The 18512-nt window shown below is 34.4% G+C and overlaps 2 protein-coding genes across 4 annotated transcripts; one reads left to right on the forward strand and one right to left on the reverse strand.

The window, feature by feature from the left end:
- Positions 1-15: 15 nt before the first annotated feature.
- On the reverse strand, positions 16-17062 carry LOC125505706 (cyclic GMP-AMP synthase-like receptor). Of its 2 annotated transcripts, none has more exons than XM_048670028.1 (10): positions 17004-17062; positions 8278-8417; positions 4354-4503; positions 4200-4297; positions 3964-4138; positions 3747-3908; positions 3530-3691; positions 2235-2357; positions 1987-2173; positions 16-653 (listed from the first exon to the last, which is right to left on the reverse strand). In XM_048670028.1, exons 2-10 carry the CDS (start codon positions 8401-8403, stop codon positions 190-192), a joined length of 1647 nt encoding a protein of 548 aa, XP_048525985.1. In that variant the 5' UTR covers positions 8404-8417; positions 17004-17062; the 3' UTR covers positions 16-189. The 2 variants fall into 2 exon arrangements, with proteins under 2 accessions (XP_048525985.1, XP_048525984.1); XM_048670027.1 differs by lacking the exon at positions 17004-17062 and adding an exon at positions 12536-12722.
- Positions 11619-15816, forward strand: LOC125505707. Of its 2 annotated transcripts, none has more exons than XM_048670030.1 (3): positions 11619-11989; positions 13831-13951; positions 14084-15816. In XM_048670030.1, the coding sequence occupies exon 3, from the start codon at positions 14102-14104 to the stop codon at positions 15404-15406; it is 1305 nt and encodes a 434-aa protein (XP_048525987.1). In that variant the 5' UTR covers positions 11619-11989; positions 13831-13951; positions 14084-14101; the 3' UTR covers positions 15407-15816. The 2 variants fall into 2 exon arrangements, with proteins under 2 accessions (XP_048525987.1, XP_048525986.1); XM_048670029.1 differs by having other exon boundaries at positions 14068-15815.
- Positions 17063-18512: the final 1450 nt, after the last annotated feature.

Genomic DNA, 18512 nt, shown 5'->3' on the forward strand with positions numbered 1-18512 from the left:
GTAAGTAAAATAAAATTGTACTAAAACGTTTATTCGTATATTCAGGATAAAAATACAAAAACAAAATAAACGAAAACATGCAACAAACAAAAATATGTGTACATTTTAAGACAGTCTAAGCAGAAACAAAATTAGAAATTGCGGTCTAACCCAAGTTGCCAAAACATTACAAATTACTAAATAATGTTGCTATGGATGATTTGTAAGGTTTTCTAGTATATCATTAATTCCAGGCAAATTAATGTTGAACAGCGTCACTTTGAATCGATCTTCCAGCACGCTGACTCTTTCGTTCATTACTGCTAGTTCCTTGTTTGTTTCCTCGTGGTTTTTCAGAATAGCATCCATTTTTCTATCAACTTTCTTCAGTGAAAGTGATAGGTCGTGTAGATCAATTGCTTGTTGGTTCAATGAACGCATAATAGATTGCATATTCTCCTTATTTTTTTCCTCCAAACGATCTGATAGGTACCTATAATGCTCTCGTGTCTCACTATCGAAACCCAATTGCTCAAGAGGAGCGGAGTCTGTAGTATCATTTAAAGATAAACGCGTCATGAGCGCGTTAACGCATTCAGTATTTTGTTTACGTTTTCCGTGCTTCTTTCCGATTGGTACTGAGGTGGGTAACGTGGCATAATCTTCCTTGGAAACTGAAAAAATACAAGGTTTCCAGACAAATAAGTCATGGAAATTCACATACATATGTGTGATGATTCAAAATGACATTGCGCATTGCAAATACAATAAATTATTGCTAAGGATCACGTCATATTATTTACGGAAAGACCTTCGTCTTCTTGCAGTTAAGTCTTAATAGCGAAGATAATTAGGTTTCAACATGGCTGCATCTGAACCAAGTATTTTTTTTTTAATTTCCAAATTGTCTTTATATCTTCTTTGATTAAACTAACTATCCAGTTTGGTGCACTTTTTCTTTAAGTCCTTTTTCACTTTCCTTAAGTAAACCGCTCACACCGTGAATGAATACGGAAATTTGGGTCTATGCACAGTATTTCTGGGGGATGATTATTAGTCTCCTCTGGTTCAGTTCCCAATCCCGAAATTTTCATTTCGAAGCTCAAAAGAGCTGAACTCTGACTGATTTTGAAAAGTCTGACTAATGCAATTTAAAAAAAAATTCATGTTTCCGATTAGAAATGTGGCTCAACTGTACATTAGCCAGGACATGGGGGCGATATTTCCATTTTAAAGTGCTTATTTACGCACTTTAAAATGGAAATATCGCACAAGTCGCTTTTACTAACTGCGCAACATCGCAAATGAATTTAAGAGATTCAGTTGCCGCATGCTGATAAAATTAATGCCCAACTTTTATTTGCTAAATAGTTTTCCCGAAGCGTCCAATACTTCTGCAAAATGTTAGACCGAAAATGCACGTAAAACATTAAAGAACATGAAAAACGTGTACGACGAAACGAATTAAGCAATTTAACAAACAAGTATCAAAAACTGTTTTACAGTTTGTGGGATGATGAGAGAGGCTTTCAAATTACAGAATTTTTAAAAACATTAACACAATTTTCTTTATGGTACTTTTATAAAAAAAACCTGATAAATGGTAAATATAAAAGTGAAATCATACCTCACTACCTCAGTAAATGTGATCTTTTTAAGTTACCAGAAGCAGATAAATCCTACTGATTATCATACAGATAAATATACATTTTACTACTGAACATATGCAAATCGTAGATTCACAATGCCGAAATCTGGACTTGAAAAGCAAGAGTTTATACTCGGTTCTTCAAATCTACCGATAAAATTCACATCCGTTTTATCAACGATTGTTTCTGATGAAAATTAGCAAATTCGAATTTTTAATGCCACTGAATATAGTTTTTGCAGACAATTTAATTTTGTCGTTTGAAAAGAAAAGGTTGGGATAGCTGAGGATGAAGAGGCGTTTTACCAAAAACACACAAAATGCATCATTCTTTAGGGGTTTTAGAAAAATGTACTTACGCAAATACTTTCCGATTAAATAGGGGTCCTCGATCACACTTTTCTCAACAGCATTAATAATACGCTGGAACCTGTTAGCAATGTCCGTTACAGTGCATGGCTTAAGGCACGCAATCAAATTGTAATTAGAATTCCAAAAGTATGGTATTTCCTTATTTTCTAAATACTCTTGGTACATTTTCAACATCTAAGAGAAGTAAAACTCAAAACCTTAGCAAAATTGAGATTCGGCTGCAAAGAATACTTACACACATAAATACCACGCTGAGCGAAGTCGACCAAAAGGAACTATCTTCCTTTTCCACCTTCCATAAAAATACGGTTTTGATAAAGTAACTAGCGATTTTATGGTTGTCATTGTCCCTTAATTTCTAAAATCAAAAAATTGTAACAGATTTTGTCAAAACTGAAAGTTTGTTAAAAAAAGTGATGTTTTAAAACAATCTTAAAAAATCAAAGTCTATACGAGCATCGTTACGAAAAAACTGGATGGGAAAGATTTATTAAAAAACATAAAATTGTATGGAAATATCCGAAACCGCTTGAGAAATTTTAATCAAATTTTGAAGATATCAATAGTTATTGAGTCGCCATGTTTCTATCGAAATAAATATGTTTTTTGGTCCACCAGTGCCGCACACACTGACACACATTCAATATGTTTGAAGAATAAAATGATGCGCCACTGATTAATCAAAAAAATATCCTTACCCTTCCATTGCTTGTTCAATTCTAAGCAAAACCGCTATCTTGAGTTTTTTTCGTACAAAAAAAAAATAAAAATTGTATGAATGTACGTCTTAGAATCCTCCCACTAACAATTTTTGTAACAATATTGTTTTGCAATACTGACGATTCATTTTAATGAGTTGGCTGCGTTCAACTTAAAATGTGTACACACACAAACTAATGGCTCATAATTGGGGCTCAAATCATTCATTTGCGTTTTCAAGTACTTTCTAGTTGAATTAAATTTACTAACAGAAATTAAATTTAAATCCAATAACTTGTTCGAAATGCCCTTTCGCATCCAAAGTACAGGTATTTAGCCTCTTTCTCTTATTCTGAAGAGTATTGTACGTAAGACGGTCCATTACTTATATCTGCAAAACTATTCAAGCAAAATCAAATCCATTCAAAAGACCAAAACCATTCAAATCCAACTCGTTGAGTTGTTGAGGATTCAAAGACATACATTGATACGACTTTCAGTTTTTTACTCGAAAGTGATGCGTTGTATAAAAAAATCAAGTGAGTTGTTTTGTTTCGAGTTTAACAAGCAATGAGAGAATAAAAATATTTTTTACAGATCAGTGGCGCACTGATAAACTTTCTTGGAAAATATTCAATGCCATTCGGCACAGTTTTATTTAATTAACTCAAACCGATTCGGTTACATTAATAAATGTTTATTTTGTAATAAAATAGATAAAGTTTCATTAAACTTGAACGCCCTGTATTTTCGTAACGATGATATTACCGACTCCGGTTTATTAGAACGTTTGATCCGAAAATAATCACGTCTTACAACATAAATAAATACCTTTAGTAGTCTAAGTGCTGGTTTAAGGAACTGAAAATCGTTTCCAGAAATGAGCTCACGCTCCTGCTCTTGAAGCGACAACCGCCAGTACCTATTGATGGTAAGGGTATTTACCGAACCAGTTTCCTTAAGCTTTTTGGCCACTACTAAAAAGGTTTTAGACTGGAAAGGAAATAAATTGGAGAAATCTAATAAGTTAGATATAGCTCAATTATACTTTGTACTTTTTTGCAGAAAATTTTTTGTATTTATTTGACCACTGCGTCTCATTAAACTTGAAGCAAGGAACCAAATCAATATCCAATTTAATGTCTGTATTTGAGTCATCTTTCCCATATAAGTGTAAAGTAAACGCCGGGCCACTTTTCCTTGCTTCAATCTAAAATAAACTGAAATTCACAAAAACACCAGTCAGTAAATGTCCAGAAACATACATAGAGCCTAAGAATATCATCTGGATGAGATCTGTTACGTATTACATCCAAGTAAGTCCTTGCGTGAGCATCTCTAGGCAGCCCATTAAGGGCTGAGGTGATTAGCCCCTCAAACCAACATAATAACTTATTAGTAGCTAGAAAAGATGTGTCGTCCAAGAGCACCTTAAGATCCCTTTAAAAAAAGAGTCGATATTAAGGGCGGTTTAAATTATACATTAATATTCCATGTTTACTCGTGTGGTTCCTTTGGAGCGAGGGTTGATAGTTCCGTTAAGCGAACATAGACAAATCCAGAATGGTCACTACACCATACAATAGGCTTAGTTACATCCTGTAAATGATATTTCGAGAAATTGTATTCATATTCACTATTAAATAATACATTACTGGCATATTTAAAATCAAATCCAAATCGAATTCGTCTGGGCATCCTACTTTCAAGTTATCGTAAAAGCTACCTCCATAGAACGTTTCTGTATACAGTTTACGAAAAAGTTGGTTTTTCTCCTTTATTTTTCCAATTACCATATCTGTAACCTAATGAAAATTTGATTGCAGCAAATAATACTGCGTTAGACTCTGAAACGTTTCAACGAAATTTTTATTAATATTCCTCTGTCGTTAGAATTCAATCAAATTTAATTATCAAAAAATGTTAATTCAAACTTACGTAAGAATTTTCATTAGTGCATTTGCTAGAAGGTTCTAAAGCAAAAAGGTACCGTATTCGAGATATTGCCGATTTAACGAATAAATCAAGCAACCATTTAGGGATTCCAATTTAATCAGTAGGTACACTTAATTTCACATTACTTAGGTAATAATTAAGCAAATGCTACCCATTTGCCCACACAATTCCCACCATTTACCTTAATACTTTTCTTATGTCCTTTTTAAATATTGTTTTATTCGAAATAAAATACGTTGTTGGTCCCTTATTGTTAATATTAACTACGGAGTGCATTATTTGTAGAATATTTGTGCATTAATTGGTAGCAGATTGGAATAGTTAAGCATTCAGTTTGGTTTACCAGGATGTTTTTCCAGGCCGGAGTTTACAATTTATTTATTCAAGAATTAAAAAGGTTAGAGCTGCTGTTGTATGTATTTTGTGGGGCAAAGTCTTCGTAAAAAGTTCTAAAAGTTTCGGTTTTTGGTCATTATTAGGCAATTTTCCAGAATATTACGAATTTGCGTCTGGTTTTTGCGGGGGTTTTGGCAGGCCGGAGTTTAAAACTTATTCCCTCTGAACCTTGCAAAGTAAGAGAGTCAATTTTGGTAAATTTTCTGTTGCAAAGTAAACAAAATTTCGTCCATCACCAAACAATCACCAATTTTTGACAATTTTGCAAAATTACGTCTGGCTTATGAGGATTTTTTTGCAAGTTGGAGTTTGGCATTTATTTGTTCAAGAACTAACTAACCAAGAGAGTTGCTGATATACGTTTTTTGTAGGGCAAAATCTGCTTAAAAGGCTGTAAAAGTTTCGGTTTTTTCACCAGCATTTGAAAATTTTCAGGAATTTTTCAAAATTGCGTCTGATTTTTCTGGAGGTTTTTGCAAGCCGGAGTTTAAGATATATTTCCTCTAAAAATGGCGTCAGAAAAGAGTGAAAGTGCATTTTTATATCAAAGTTTCCCCATCTATTTATTTATCATTAATTTTCATCCATTTATCCATCCACCTTCCTAACAAACGCGTGATGTAGAATGAAGGGAGTTTCCTGCTCAAACTTTCCCAATTTTGACTGATTATTCCGCTATAAATTGAATAAAACGAATTGATTACGTGGCATTTCTATATTTTAAAACAAAAATTTTGTACAAGTTCATGCGGTTAACAACTCAAATTTTCTTTTTATTAATGGATTTGGGAATTCTGCGTTCGGCCATCATTTGCTCCGCTTTTTCTTGATCGGACACTGTGTGGGAACGCATGATTTTAACAGGTGCTGGAAACGGGTCCGATAATTTGGAAGCTTTTAGTGGCAAAACTAGGTTTTTGTAGGTGGAGGAAGCCTCGAACTGCCGATAACCAGCAGATGGTAGTAGATTCGACGAATTTCCATCGAACATTGATTGCTCCAGAGAGGCTAAAGTGAGATTTTCCATTCCATCCCCTTTGGGCAATTCGTCTTGAGTGGATCTTGGAAACTGGTACTTTTGAGCGGTACAAGAAGTTCTGTCTCTGCAAACGTTGTACCGGATCGCCGGTGTCACCGTCTGCTCATCATCTTCCATTTCTTGGCTAATCTCTTCGGTTAAACGCTGCTGCTCCAGCTTAGTGCTGAACAATTTGGATCCAAGTCTGCACATTCGCACTTTATTCGGACTTGCCAGGCACCGAGCCATGATCAAAATGTTGTGAGACAATGAAAAGATTTTGAGTGAAGCAACAAACTGACACAAATGTGAACGCCACTAGTTACTACAGCAACATCCATCATTGACAGAAGAAAATTTTCGAAATTTTCAGTTAACACATCCAAGACTAAGATGATGCGTCGATTAAAACCGAAATCATCATCAGCCCTTCATTGTGGCTTTGTAAGAAACTTGAAGGAAATGACGCAACTAAACTGGGATTATCCGAACCGCTTCGAAAAAATTAATAAACAAGCGAAAATGGGCGAACCTGAGAGGGAATTGACCAGTAAAAGTGCACAGGCTGAGGTTTTTTGCTCGACAAAAAATAGGTAAACAATATATTCATAAATTCAGTGTGCAATCATTTTTTCAAAGATTTTAACACAATTTCGTATTTAAACTTTTTAAAAAGAAATCGCTTTAAATTCAAAAATGCCAGTCCGAATTGGAGAACGCTGCAAAAAGAGAAGTACCATTTAAAGTGTCCGGGAAATTGGGAGCAAAAATGATGCCGATGTTTACGGGTAATCAATTATTTGGATTTGCAAAAAACGTTCATTCAATTAATGGGAAAACATGGATTTATACTTAAATAATCCGAAGTTCAATGTCCGGTTGCCATTGGATAAATTGGGCCTATCGCAAACCGAACATTAAGCATACAATTAATTAAGTATTAACCCATGTTTTTTCGTTATTGAAAATCAGATTTTTGCACATTTTCAAATAATTTATTACTGTAACATTCATCACTTTCATTCATTATCAACTGATGTAATGAATGTACATACAAGGATTTCATTTCAGAACAAACCATCTTAAATACGTTTCAACAATTCAATTTTAAAATCAGGTAAAGAAAAGAAAACTTTAATAACAGATCAATGATTTTACGGCCCGCTAAAGTCAAACACTAATGATTAACAAATAAATTAATACTAGTTTAAAATATACGTTTCTACGGTTGTTTGTATTAACCCGTTTTAAGGGCATCAAGCAATGGCTATAATTAACTCGATTAATCAATTGAGTTTCGATTATGATTATCAATACAGTTCGATTATTGCCATCAGTAAAATGCATAAAATATAATACGCCATAAAAATATACCGGGCTTACGGTTTTCAAATTATTCGGAAAAATATGAACATTTTGCCATCTGAAAAACTCTTGCAGGAAACATTTCCTTCTAAAATTCATAATTACTATGAAATCGCACTTTGACGCACTAATGAGCAACCCTGTATAGTAGTAACTATATACAGGGTGAGTCTTTTTCGTACAGCGACCTTCGAAACTACAACAGATACGAAATGAACAAAGAAATGCAATTTTGAATGCTCCACTCGAAACCATTTTTATTTTTTCATAAATTTGAAAGCTGTATTTTTCAACAACTGATCAATCGACAAGTTGAGAGTGTTTTTGCGTCCAAACCAGTTTAAATTGATTTATTCAAAAATCAGGATCCGTATTATCGACTGTTGATATACCAGTAAAACTGGAAAATCGAGTTTACGCAACATTTTATGCAACAAAATGTTTCAAAATCAATAATTACTTTACAATAATGATTCGATTCATTTAAAGTCATTTAAAGTATAAATGTTTATTGTAGGTTTTGTGTAAATTAAATATAAACATGTCAATTTTCGATCATCTTTACAGTTTTTTGCAGGCAAAAAAAATTGCAGAAACGTTTATCAATAGTTCCATTTTTAAGGTATCAAATATGTACGGACAATCGACCTCCTCACAAAATCATTCTGGAAAAGCCCAGGCACGAACAGGAAAAGCACGTAAACGATTTGGCATACCTTCAACCAAATCGTACACCAACGTTCTTACAAAAACATTAACTCTAAGTCTCACTTCTATTGAAAGTGCCATTGTTGTGCTTGTTTAACAGTCCCGTATGATACGAATAATAAAAATATGATTTTACCTCCTTCAGAATGGCGTTGTTTCTCTTCTTTGCCTCGTCTTCCAGTGCAATGGAACGTTGGCTGATATATTGGAGCACATTTTCCATTGAATCGTAACGTTTCTTTAGCTCCGCGTACTTCGACATATTTCAAATTCAGACTGAAACAAAGGATTTCATGAATTACTTACAAGCATCTTAAAGCAGTTCATACGATTTATATTATTTACACAGCTGATTAATAAGTAAAATATTAATTTGCACCATTCATGCGTAAACTTCAAGACATGCGTATGTCTGTCCGGGAACATTCATCCTGTCCTATATACTGAAACATTTTCCATTACTCAATAATTCCCAGATTAAAGCCGTTATAACCTACTCATAATTCTGAACAGGGAAAAATTGAAACTTAAACTTTCGACCTTTCTACAATTTTCAATGTTATTATCTGGACCTATTCAGATCAGCGAAAAGCGGCGTTAAATTTTACACAGAGACATATCTATAGGTCGGTAAATCAGGACGAAAAAAAGATCCCTTAATTCAAGAACGTTTTCTTATTTCATTCTATTAATCTCGAGGGTCGTCTGGTGGCGAAAGACAGATGCTTTATTTCCGTTTTATTAACCTGGATCACCTCGGCTACTCCATTGGAATATTTGCGGCCTTTTCAAAGATTCCGTTCACAAAATTTACGGCGGAGTTAATATGGTTACAGAAGTTACTTAATTTATGTAAAATTCAACTTCCCTATCATGCGTTCTCAATAAAATTATTATTATTAATCGAAAGAGTTAGGCTTTCGCTATCATTGCTTGAAACTGGTGAGTATTCGCAAAAAGGAAATTACTTTCCAGAAGGCCTAAAAGCCCGAGAAACTCAGCAGTTAACTTAAATAAAAGTGACTTAAAATTGTACTTTTCCAGCTAGTAAAGTTGATGAAGATATTCTCAAACTTAAAAATACAATTCCTGATCAGCGAAATCCTCTAAAACACCCTCAAACTGATTTTCCGCACGTTGCCCGAACGAAAACTTATAATACGAATGCAAATTAATCCAGACCATCGATTCGATTTTTATCGAAAAAATCATCTCTATGCATATTAAGTCGATACGTCCGCTATGCCTCAACATTTTTGTTATTCGTGTAAAAAGTTTTCCAATCGTGAAAGTTTCCTGGATATGTCGCAAGCCGGTTAAACCCTACATTAGTACGCCAGATCGATAAGCAAAAAAAAATGCCCGATTTATAACCGAGAACCGAGATTCAGCTAGATTGGTGCTCTAAGGAGCCCTCATTTGGATTAAAATTGGACTTTATTCAAGAAAATTGAAAATTTGCATTATAACTGCACAAATGAAACCTGGTGATATAAACGAAAAGGTCTTGTGCATCCGCAAAGAAGAACGAAATAGAAATTGGAACAAAAACTTAATTGTATTACTTAGTTTTTATTAATTTAATGGAATTATCATGTGATTACAAGCATCATAAGACAAAAACAAGAAGCATTGGAACTCTTACACTGAATATTTCCGATGAAGAGACATCGCAAAACCAGTCAGTCCAAAAACACATATTTTAAAGGAGAGACTAACAACGCCTTCGGTTTAATTTTCAAAAGAAATCAGATCTCCTTCAAAAAATCGTAACTTCAAATCTAAGGCAAGTATCAACTTGAAATTATCCCATTCTACATAAAACAATTGGGCCTCAAAATACTGAAATTTTTACTGAAATCCTACAAATTTTGTCCAACTTTGTGAATATTGGGTCAAAAATCAAGGGTTTCTATCAACGGCACACTCGCCTTTAAAAAATCGTAACTCCTACTGTAAAGCAAGTAGCTACTTGAAATCATTGTTTGCTATATAAGATACTTTTCTCTGACAACCCCGAAATTTTGGGTGAAATCGCACAAAAATTTTATTTTTGCCGAATTTGTAAATATTGAGGCAAAAACCTGATTCCAATCAAGTGCATGCTCGCATTTAAAGAATCGTAGCTCCAAATCTAAGACAAGTATCAACTTGAAATTCTCCCATTCTACATAAAACAACTGACCCTAAAAATCCTGAAATTTTTACTGAAATCCTTCAAAATCCTGATTTTGTCCAAATTTGTGAATATTGGATTGAAAATCAAGAGTTTCTATCAACGGCACACTCGCCTTTAAAAAATCGTAACTCCTACTGCAAAGCAAGTAGCAACTTGAAAGTATTGTTTGCTATAGAAAACACTTTTCTCTGAAGACCCTAAAATTTTGTGTAAAATCGCACCAAATTCTAATGTTTGCTGGATTTGTCAATATTGGGCCAAAAAGCTGATTTCTATCAGGTGCATGCTCGCCTTCAAAGAATCGTAACTCCAAATCTTAAACAAGTATCAAATTGAAATTCTCCCATTCGACATAAAACAATCGACCTTAAAAATACTGATATTTTTACTGAAATCCTACAGAATACTGACTTTGTCCAACCTTGTGAATATTGGGTTAAAAATCAAGGGTTTCTATAAATGGCACACTCGCCTTTAAAAATCGTAACTCCTACTGTAAAGCAAGTAGCAACTTGAAATTATTGTTTGATATAGAAGACACTTTTCTCTGAAAACCCTGAAATTTTGGGATGAAATCGCAGAAAATTCTGATTTTTGCCGAATTTGTAAATATTGAGCCAAAAAGCTGATTCCTATCAAGTGCATGCTCACCTTCAAAGAATCGTAACTTCATCTCTAAGACAAGAATCAACTTGAAATTCTCCCATTCTACATAAAACAATTGAGCCTAAAAATACTGAAATTTATATTTGTTTAATATAATATTCATAAGATTTTGTGTCCTATTTTAAAATCTATCCAGCGCTATGTTCAACAACATGCAAAACGAGGTAACATTTTACCTCGATCAACTGCACATTTTAATACAGGTGAGTGAATTAATATGCAGGAAAAACCCACAAGTCCTTGGTTTTGTATAAAATCAAAAAATTCCGTATACTCAGATAATTCCGTAACTCCTCTACTACATTTGGGAGCAAAAATTAGTAAAATTAAATTATTTTTTAATTAACAAACTAATTTAAAACTTAGACGTTAATTGCAAGCAAGGAATGTGTGATTTAGATCACGTACCTTTTAATATTTGCTTAATGCAAAGTTTTCAATCTGCAAGTAACCGCAAAGAAACAAAAACTCTTAGAAGAGATGAGATTTTTAGATGCTGCAGGTGCATGTTTTGAGATGCATTGGGTTTTGAAATTGAAAGTAGGAAATTACAGAATTTCAGAGATCATGTTTGCCGTCCCGTTTTTGCTCATTTCTCGGAAGAAAAATGAGCAAGAACGCTCAGTTTTACATCATTCCAAGAGAACTAAATTGCCCTTTTAGAAAGTGATCCATCGATAGGGAAATGTTGGCAGTTTGTGCTGGTCAATCTGAAGCAGAATGAAGCGCAGAAAACTGTGAAAGCATGTAAGAGTCGGAAAGGATGGATCTCGAATTGGGCCAACCTTGATGAGTTTGGACATGAACAAAAAATAAATCAAAATACGAGGAAGTTGCGAAAGTAATAATCAATAATAAATGATGTCGAGCGACGGCCGATGGAAAACATGTGGCGGAACGTGTTCGTTCGCGGTTTCAGTCAAAGTTTTGTGAGCAGAGGGTGAACAACACATTGTTTTTGTTTGGGGCGCCGTTGCCACTGAAACCCCCAAACAAACCCATGGTAAAATATTTGATTTTTCACATAACGCGAATTTTTTATTATCGCACAAAAATCTAAACATCTTCACCAAAAAAAAAACAATCAACGCAGTTATGCAAAACGATTTTATTTTTTTTTAAATGCACTTGAACTTTGCCCAATTTCCAAAAGTTTCACGCTTATTGATCTTAAACTATATTCTTCTCCTTCTCTGTGTCACAACTCGATGTAAAAACCTGAGTTTCATGGTTTACTTGGTTGGTTCATTTAACATTATTCTTTCAGGCAGAAAGGCAACTTTCAAAACCGAAAGGTGTTTTCTGCGCTGCAACTTCTCTGAAGCACTCGATATAATTGGGAATATTTATAAAATATGCGAGTTTAGAATTTTTATACAAAGAATACCGGTTAAGCGAACAATATTTAACTTCATAATTAACCAAATTACTCAAGGTAAATGGCAAGTTAGGATGCAAAATCGCATGATTCTTTTCGAATTCTCCGATTTCATAATGTTAAGTTCATTCCTTCTCGTAATTTATAAGTTTGACCTATAAAATGACTCACCCTGTATGTAATGTATTATTTTTGTTCACTAAAGTTTGTCTGTATGTAGGAAATAACAGTCTAAAGCACTTGCCAGATGTATACCGATGGTTGAGCAACAAACCGTATTGATTGATTATTTAGCAACAAAATAATCGATATGCAATCGATTTGAGTTGAAACAGCTGGGGAATTAAATGTAATTCAATATATTAAGGAAACGTAAAAATAATTTTATTGTGATAAAACAGATACGATCTTTTAATCGGAACAAGTCGGATAAGAACAGATAAAATTCCATTACTCTTGGAATATTGGGAATCCCTTGTCCAATGTCAGACTAGGTCATATATTGCACGAAATATCCAGGTCCTTAAAGAAAATCTAGTCGTTTCCATTTCGGAAAAGCTGTTTTATTGCTTAAAATATTGCATTTTTTCTTTTAGGCGCGGCAAATAATAATATAAATCTTGAAACGTTCGGCTCTTATGAATCTTGTTTAATTTTCGAGAAAAGTATACAAACAGTTTAAACGATTCTAAACTCAGCATTCTGTTAAGCAAAACAATGAAATTAAAATATGATATTTAAAATGCATAGTTGTTAGTTGATTATGATTGTTTCAAATGTTTTCGAGCAATAATCCAAAAACACCCTGGCAAATTACGCTCTAAAAATGGAAAATTGCATCCGAAAGATATTAACAAAATGCAAAAAATGTTTTTAAACCGGGTAATCCTAACATAATAATTATTTGAAAATTACATTTTACTGAAATCCTTTCCTTTCCACAAAATATTTCCAAAACGGTGGTTTGAAGCGACTAATAATACCTGTTTTACGTAAAAATGATAGAAAAATGCCATTTCCTTGGAAAAAAACGTGGTACAAACATGCACGAAAAATGTACACGCCTTCTACATATAAGAGCTAAAATGACGATCAAATGTTGATCATGTTACAAAATCCTCAAATACCAAGTTTTTCACGTCCTGTCGCTCAATAAGTGAGGCCTTGCGAACCCACGTCTACACGGACGTTGGGTGCATTTAATTCCAGAATGGTTCTAAAATCAGCACCAATAAAATGAAACCAGAGACGAAACCAGAAACTAAGAAATAAAGGAACTACAGAAATATGTAAAAAATGAAGTATGAATGTCTTAAGCCTAATGGACTGAATCTTGCATAAGCTAGAAAATACATTGGAGTTAACAAGCAAAACAAAAAGCCGTTTTACATTAACACACAAAATATAGAAAACACTTTGATTTCCAAGACCTGGCAACCAAGCGCTGAACTTTTCTCCCTCGTTAGATTTGGCGATGCCGGTGCCAGAAAACAGCCGCCAGTTGAGTGAATGAAAAACTCACTACGGAAGGAAACTGCACGGAAAAACTAGCGGCCGTAGCGAAAACAAACCGAACTCGGCAAAGAAGTAAGTAGACGTAATTGAATGCTAACTTTCCTCAATTCCGCTTTGGCTTGATTGAGTAAGAATTCGAACTTTATCGAGCTTTTAAACAACGTTAGCAGTACTTAATTTGCTTCTAGGTCCCTTTCGTTCTAGTATGTTCGCAGTCTAAGCATGACCACCACAGGCAAGCTCTCCAACTTTCGACAACTGTCCCTAATATGCGACTCACCCTCGCCTCACGCAAAACGCCAGAGCTTGAAAAAGCAGTTTTCCGAAGACTTTTCTGACTTCAAAGACCCGTGGTTTGACCAAGGCCCGGAAGTTTACCTCAATGCCAGAAACAAACGACTTGAGAGAACCGCTACCGATAAACCTCCTCCTATCAAGATCGCCTGGTGTGAGAAAACAGATAAATTTGCCTTGAACGAGGAAGTAATAATTAAAAAATGCAAGGAGATTAAGCGAGCGCCGAGTGTAAAACTGGCGCGACATCCCTCGCTGGAAAAGGACTCAATTTTGAACTCCAAACATGATCTGAGGAACAAAGCGGAAACAGTTGACAAAGAAAATGACAAAGCCGAAACAAAACCGAATTTGCAAATCTTTTTAGCGCACAATACACACGACTACAACGAATGCCAAACTTCAGATAGTTTCGAGTCGCTGATGGACAGTAGGCAGCAATGTTTAGAGAGATCGAAACCTAAGTATCTCCAGCCGCTTTTGTCAAATGTTGAAACTTCAAAGGCATTTCAGATCAGGAAGAGTAACAGTAGAAAGACGTTAGAATCACCTAAAGCCGTAGAAGTCAACCAGAAGAGACCAAATTTTTCTAGAAGCAACACAATAGTGGTGGTTCCTTTGGTGGAAAAGCTTGACCAAAGCGACACACCTCGACAGGTGGTAAAAGATGAAGAAACTAAACGCGAAAAGGACGAAGATTCAAATGGGATTAACGTGATTATACGGCCAATGACCGCACAGACCAGACGGGAAAAATTCCAAAAGCGCACCAATTCAGCATTTCACGGAACCTCGAAAGAAACAGCAATCAATTTTAGACCGCCTTTAGTCAGATCTTCGTCAGCACCAAGCATTAAGCCCGAGAAGGGCAAGTTTTTAGCTACCAAGAGGAAGTTGAAAAATGGAAAAAAAGTATCCAGGTCCTCCAAAGGAGACCATTCTCCACACGCCGTAGACGGCCAAGAGTGGAAAAATGCAGCTCACACTGCGTCTGAAATTGTCACGATGGTTTCCCTCATCAGTCCCAGTGGAAGTGAAAATGAAGCGGATTCTGAAGACGAGTTGAAAGCCCGGCCCAAATCTGCTCTGAAAAGGGAAGACAGTGCTGTGGAAAAGACTACGACAGTTGGAAAGGAAGCAGCCAATAAAGACGGCACTAAAAACGTGTCACTGAGGAAAACGGTTAAATCAGGTAAGCTGCCCTTTTTAATAATATTAATCATGTTCGCGTGAGACACTTCGGATCTCTTTTAAATAACATAGAAATATCGTGCCTTTCTTTGACATAATTTGGTCTCGATTCTTCGCTCGTCTTAAAATCGAGGTTTTCAGGTTGGTCTGGCCTTCCACTTTCAGTCATGACCTGTTTAACTATTTAAAAGTTTCGCATGGCATAATAATTTATCTCCAACATTCTCATTTAAGTATCTTGGGCAAGTCGGAAAGCTTAAAGTATCGATCAAGTGGCACTTTTTTCAGCGAATTACTTTTGAAAACTTTCTCCTTGGACTCATGCCAACTGGGCTCGTTTCTTGCTCTTTAATCGGAAATCGCAGTTCGTTCAAGCACAAAAAAGCCTAAACTTAGCATTGTTCGATTTTTAGAGCAGGGAAAATTGCCTGGATTAAACCACCGTTCTCATTGTACTGGAAAATGGATTCTTCGAAATCCTTTGAAATTAATTACGTTACTAAAGTACAATGAACGAGTACAGCCTTGGAGTAAGTTGCTACTAATTGGATCATGACTGCCCATAGCGTGATTAATTACTCACTGTTTATTGAGAATATAGTTAATTGAGGGTTTTTTTTATGTTTAATATTCTTCTTTCTTATCTAATTACATTGATGGGCAGTTTTCATAGCTTCAAGTGCAAAAAACGCTCACAGCAATCCCAGACTAGAACTCAGAGTTTATTTTTAAATTATTTAGTCAAAAATATTAAATACAAGCAGCAGAACAAGAGCCCCAGAAGTAAGGTCTAAATCCATTTAAAATTCAGAGGACTGTTTATTGGAACAGTCAATTTTTATTTGTAAATATGATTTTTTGTACCAATTTTATTCATGTAAGACGATTCATATTCAAAATATTTTGAAGAAGAATTTTAAATTCTCCATTGAATTCTAAGTATGATTCAATAGGACATGGTGCCCGAATCATACCTACTTCAATTCAACAGAGAATTCAGAATTGAAATACAAAATAGATGCTTCCGTTTGAAAAAAAGTTGACCAGAACCATCCTGCATTAATAAATTTGGTACAAAAACATACATTTACAAATAAAAATTGACTGGTGCGAGCTTATTTCCAAAAAAACAGTCTGCAGAATTTTAAACGAATTTAAACATTACTTAAACTGTAAAAATGATGCACAAGATCGAAAGTTAAGGATTTTTTTTGCATTACATGAACAATGATTTGCTTTCAAACTACTGTGGTGCATTCTAACAAATATGTTGTAAACAAATATATTTTTTAATGATCATATATAAAAATAAAATGTTTATAATTAAGTGCATGAGAAAAGCTGGAAAGAAATGATAAACTATTGTATTATCTGCTAAAGAGAACAGGATTGGATGGATGGACAGAGGAGGAGTTGAAAGCAGTGTTGAGGAAAATGCGCAAACAATACGTGACATAATAATAAACTCGAAAAGTCCTCAACCAAACCAGCAGTTGGAAAAATTTTCCGAATTAAGAAATATTTATTGCTCCTGGTTTCTATTGAACGAAACAGAGACGCATGAGGGGAGGGGATCTGAGCGAGACATTTGTCAACAACAAAATATAAAAATCTTTTAAAAAAATAATTGTCAGCTTACCTAAGCAAAATTTCAAGTCCAATAGCACAAGTAGTAGCAAATGATTGTCCTGAAACAAAAAAAAATATTATCTTTCTAAAAAAGCGCGTAAGTCAATAAACTAAAAACTAACTTTTTGTGCTTATTGACCAACTAATAGTCAACCTAAAAAGACAAATAATTTCCAGATAATTCTGTTTAGTAAATTAATTTAATAATAACATCGCAAACAATTTATTAAGTGTGGGGGAAATTGCATTTTAAGACCCTGGAACTGTACAATCGCGTGTCTGTGGCTCGCATCCGTTGTAAAGTTGCAAATTAATTTCTTAAAACAACAACTAAACAGAAACAAAGTGAAATTTTATCATTTCCACGACACGACGATATAAGTTTAGCATTGGTATTTGGATAATGAATTGAAACCACTTTTTAAAGCTTTATATACAATGTATACAAAATTTATTATGTTAATTTTTGATTTAACCGTTTCCTAATAGGAACTCAACAAAAAATGGTAAAATTTTACTCTGTACAGTTAACAGCTCTTGAAAATAATAGTTGTATGGAAATAAGAAAAATATTGTGCATAATAACACAGACAATTTATTACTCAATTTATGCAGAGACGGTTAAGAAAACGAGACAAATTTCGACGGACTTTTTAAACGAATGGCCGCTTTCCTTCTTGAGAAATTGTAGATGTAATGAAATCCGATTTTTTAATGTCAACTTTGAAATGAAACGCGTTTTGGTAATTCAAACAGGCAAAAGCTTTTCGTACAAATGTAAATGTTGAGCAAGTTGTTTATAGCACGACTGTAGCGAACAGATACTTCTCACGAAAAAATTACCCCATAAACATGTACATAGCAGCTTCAAACGACTTATCAGTGCGGATTTAATGTTATTTATACATGGTGTTAGTAAATAAGTTTAACAAATTTCTGCATGAAAAAACAATGACAGTTTGCTTGTGATTAGTATGTCCGAAAATGATTCGTTTTCCGAGAAACGAGGACATTAATTTTTTTGCATCAAAACGGCGCCCCATACAACAAAAGGCAAGTGAGATTTTTTGTCACAATTTGATCGAAGACTTCAAAAAGTATTTATAATTTTTAGAAGCATTTTTATTTCTTTTTAAAGCAAGCCTTGACTTGTCTAATCTTTGCTGGTAACTTATTATACAGTTTTATACAGATGCAGTGGGCCCTCTTTTCGGTTGTATGCAAATTATGCTTAGGGTACGTTTGCTGAGCTGATGTGCAACATATTCAGGTTGAAATAAAGAGTTTTATTAGTGTGGAAACATTTTTTCGGTTTATCCATGAAACTTAAAAATTAAGCGGACGCTTTTGGATAAATGCTTAGAAGAAAAAACTAATAAAATTATGAGAGTCTCCCTAATGAAACGCGGGCAAATTTATAATTTTGTATCGATCGTTTCGGTCCATTTTAATCCCCATCCCCATTATCATCTATTCAATTTTAAACTGAAATTTCAGCGTCTTTATATGAGAGCATTTC

Source organism: Dendroctonus ponderosae, unplaced genomic scaffold (assembly GCF_020466585.1).
Source record: "Dendroctonus ponderosae isolate FM_Combo_2020 unplaced genomic scaffold, Dpon_F_20191213v2 Dpon_F_20191213_94, whole genome shotgun sequence".
NCBI lineage: Eukaryota > Metazoa > Arthropoda > Insecta > Coleoptera > Curculionidae > Dendroctonus > Dendroctonus ponderosae.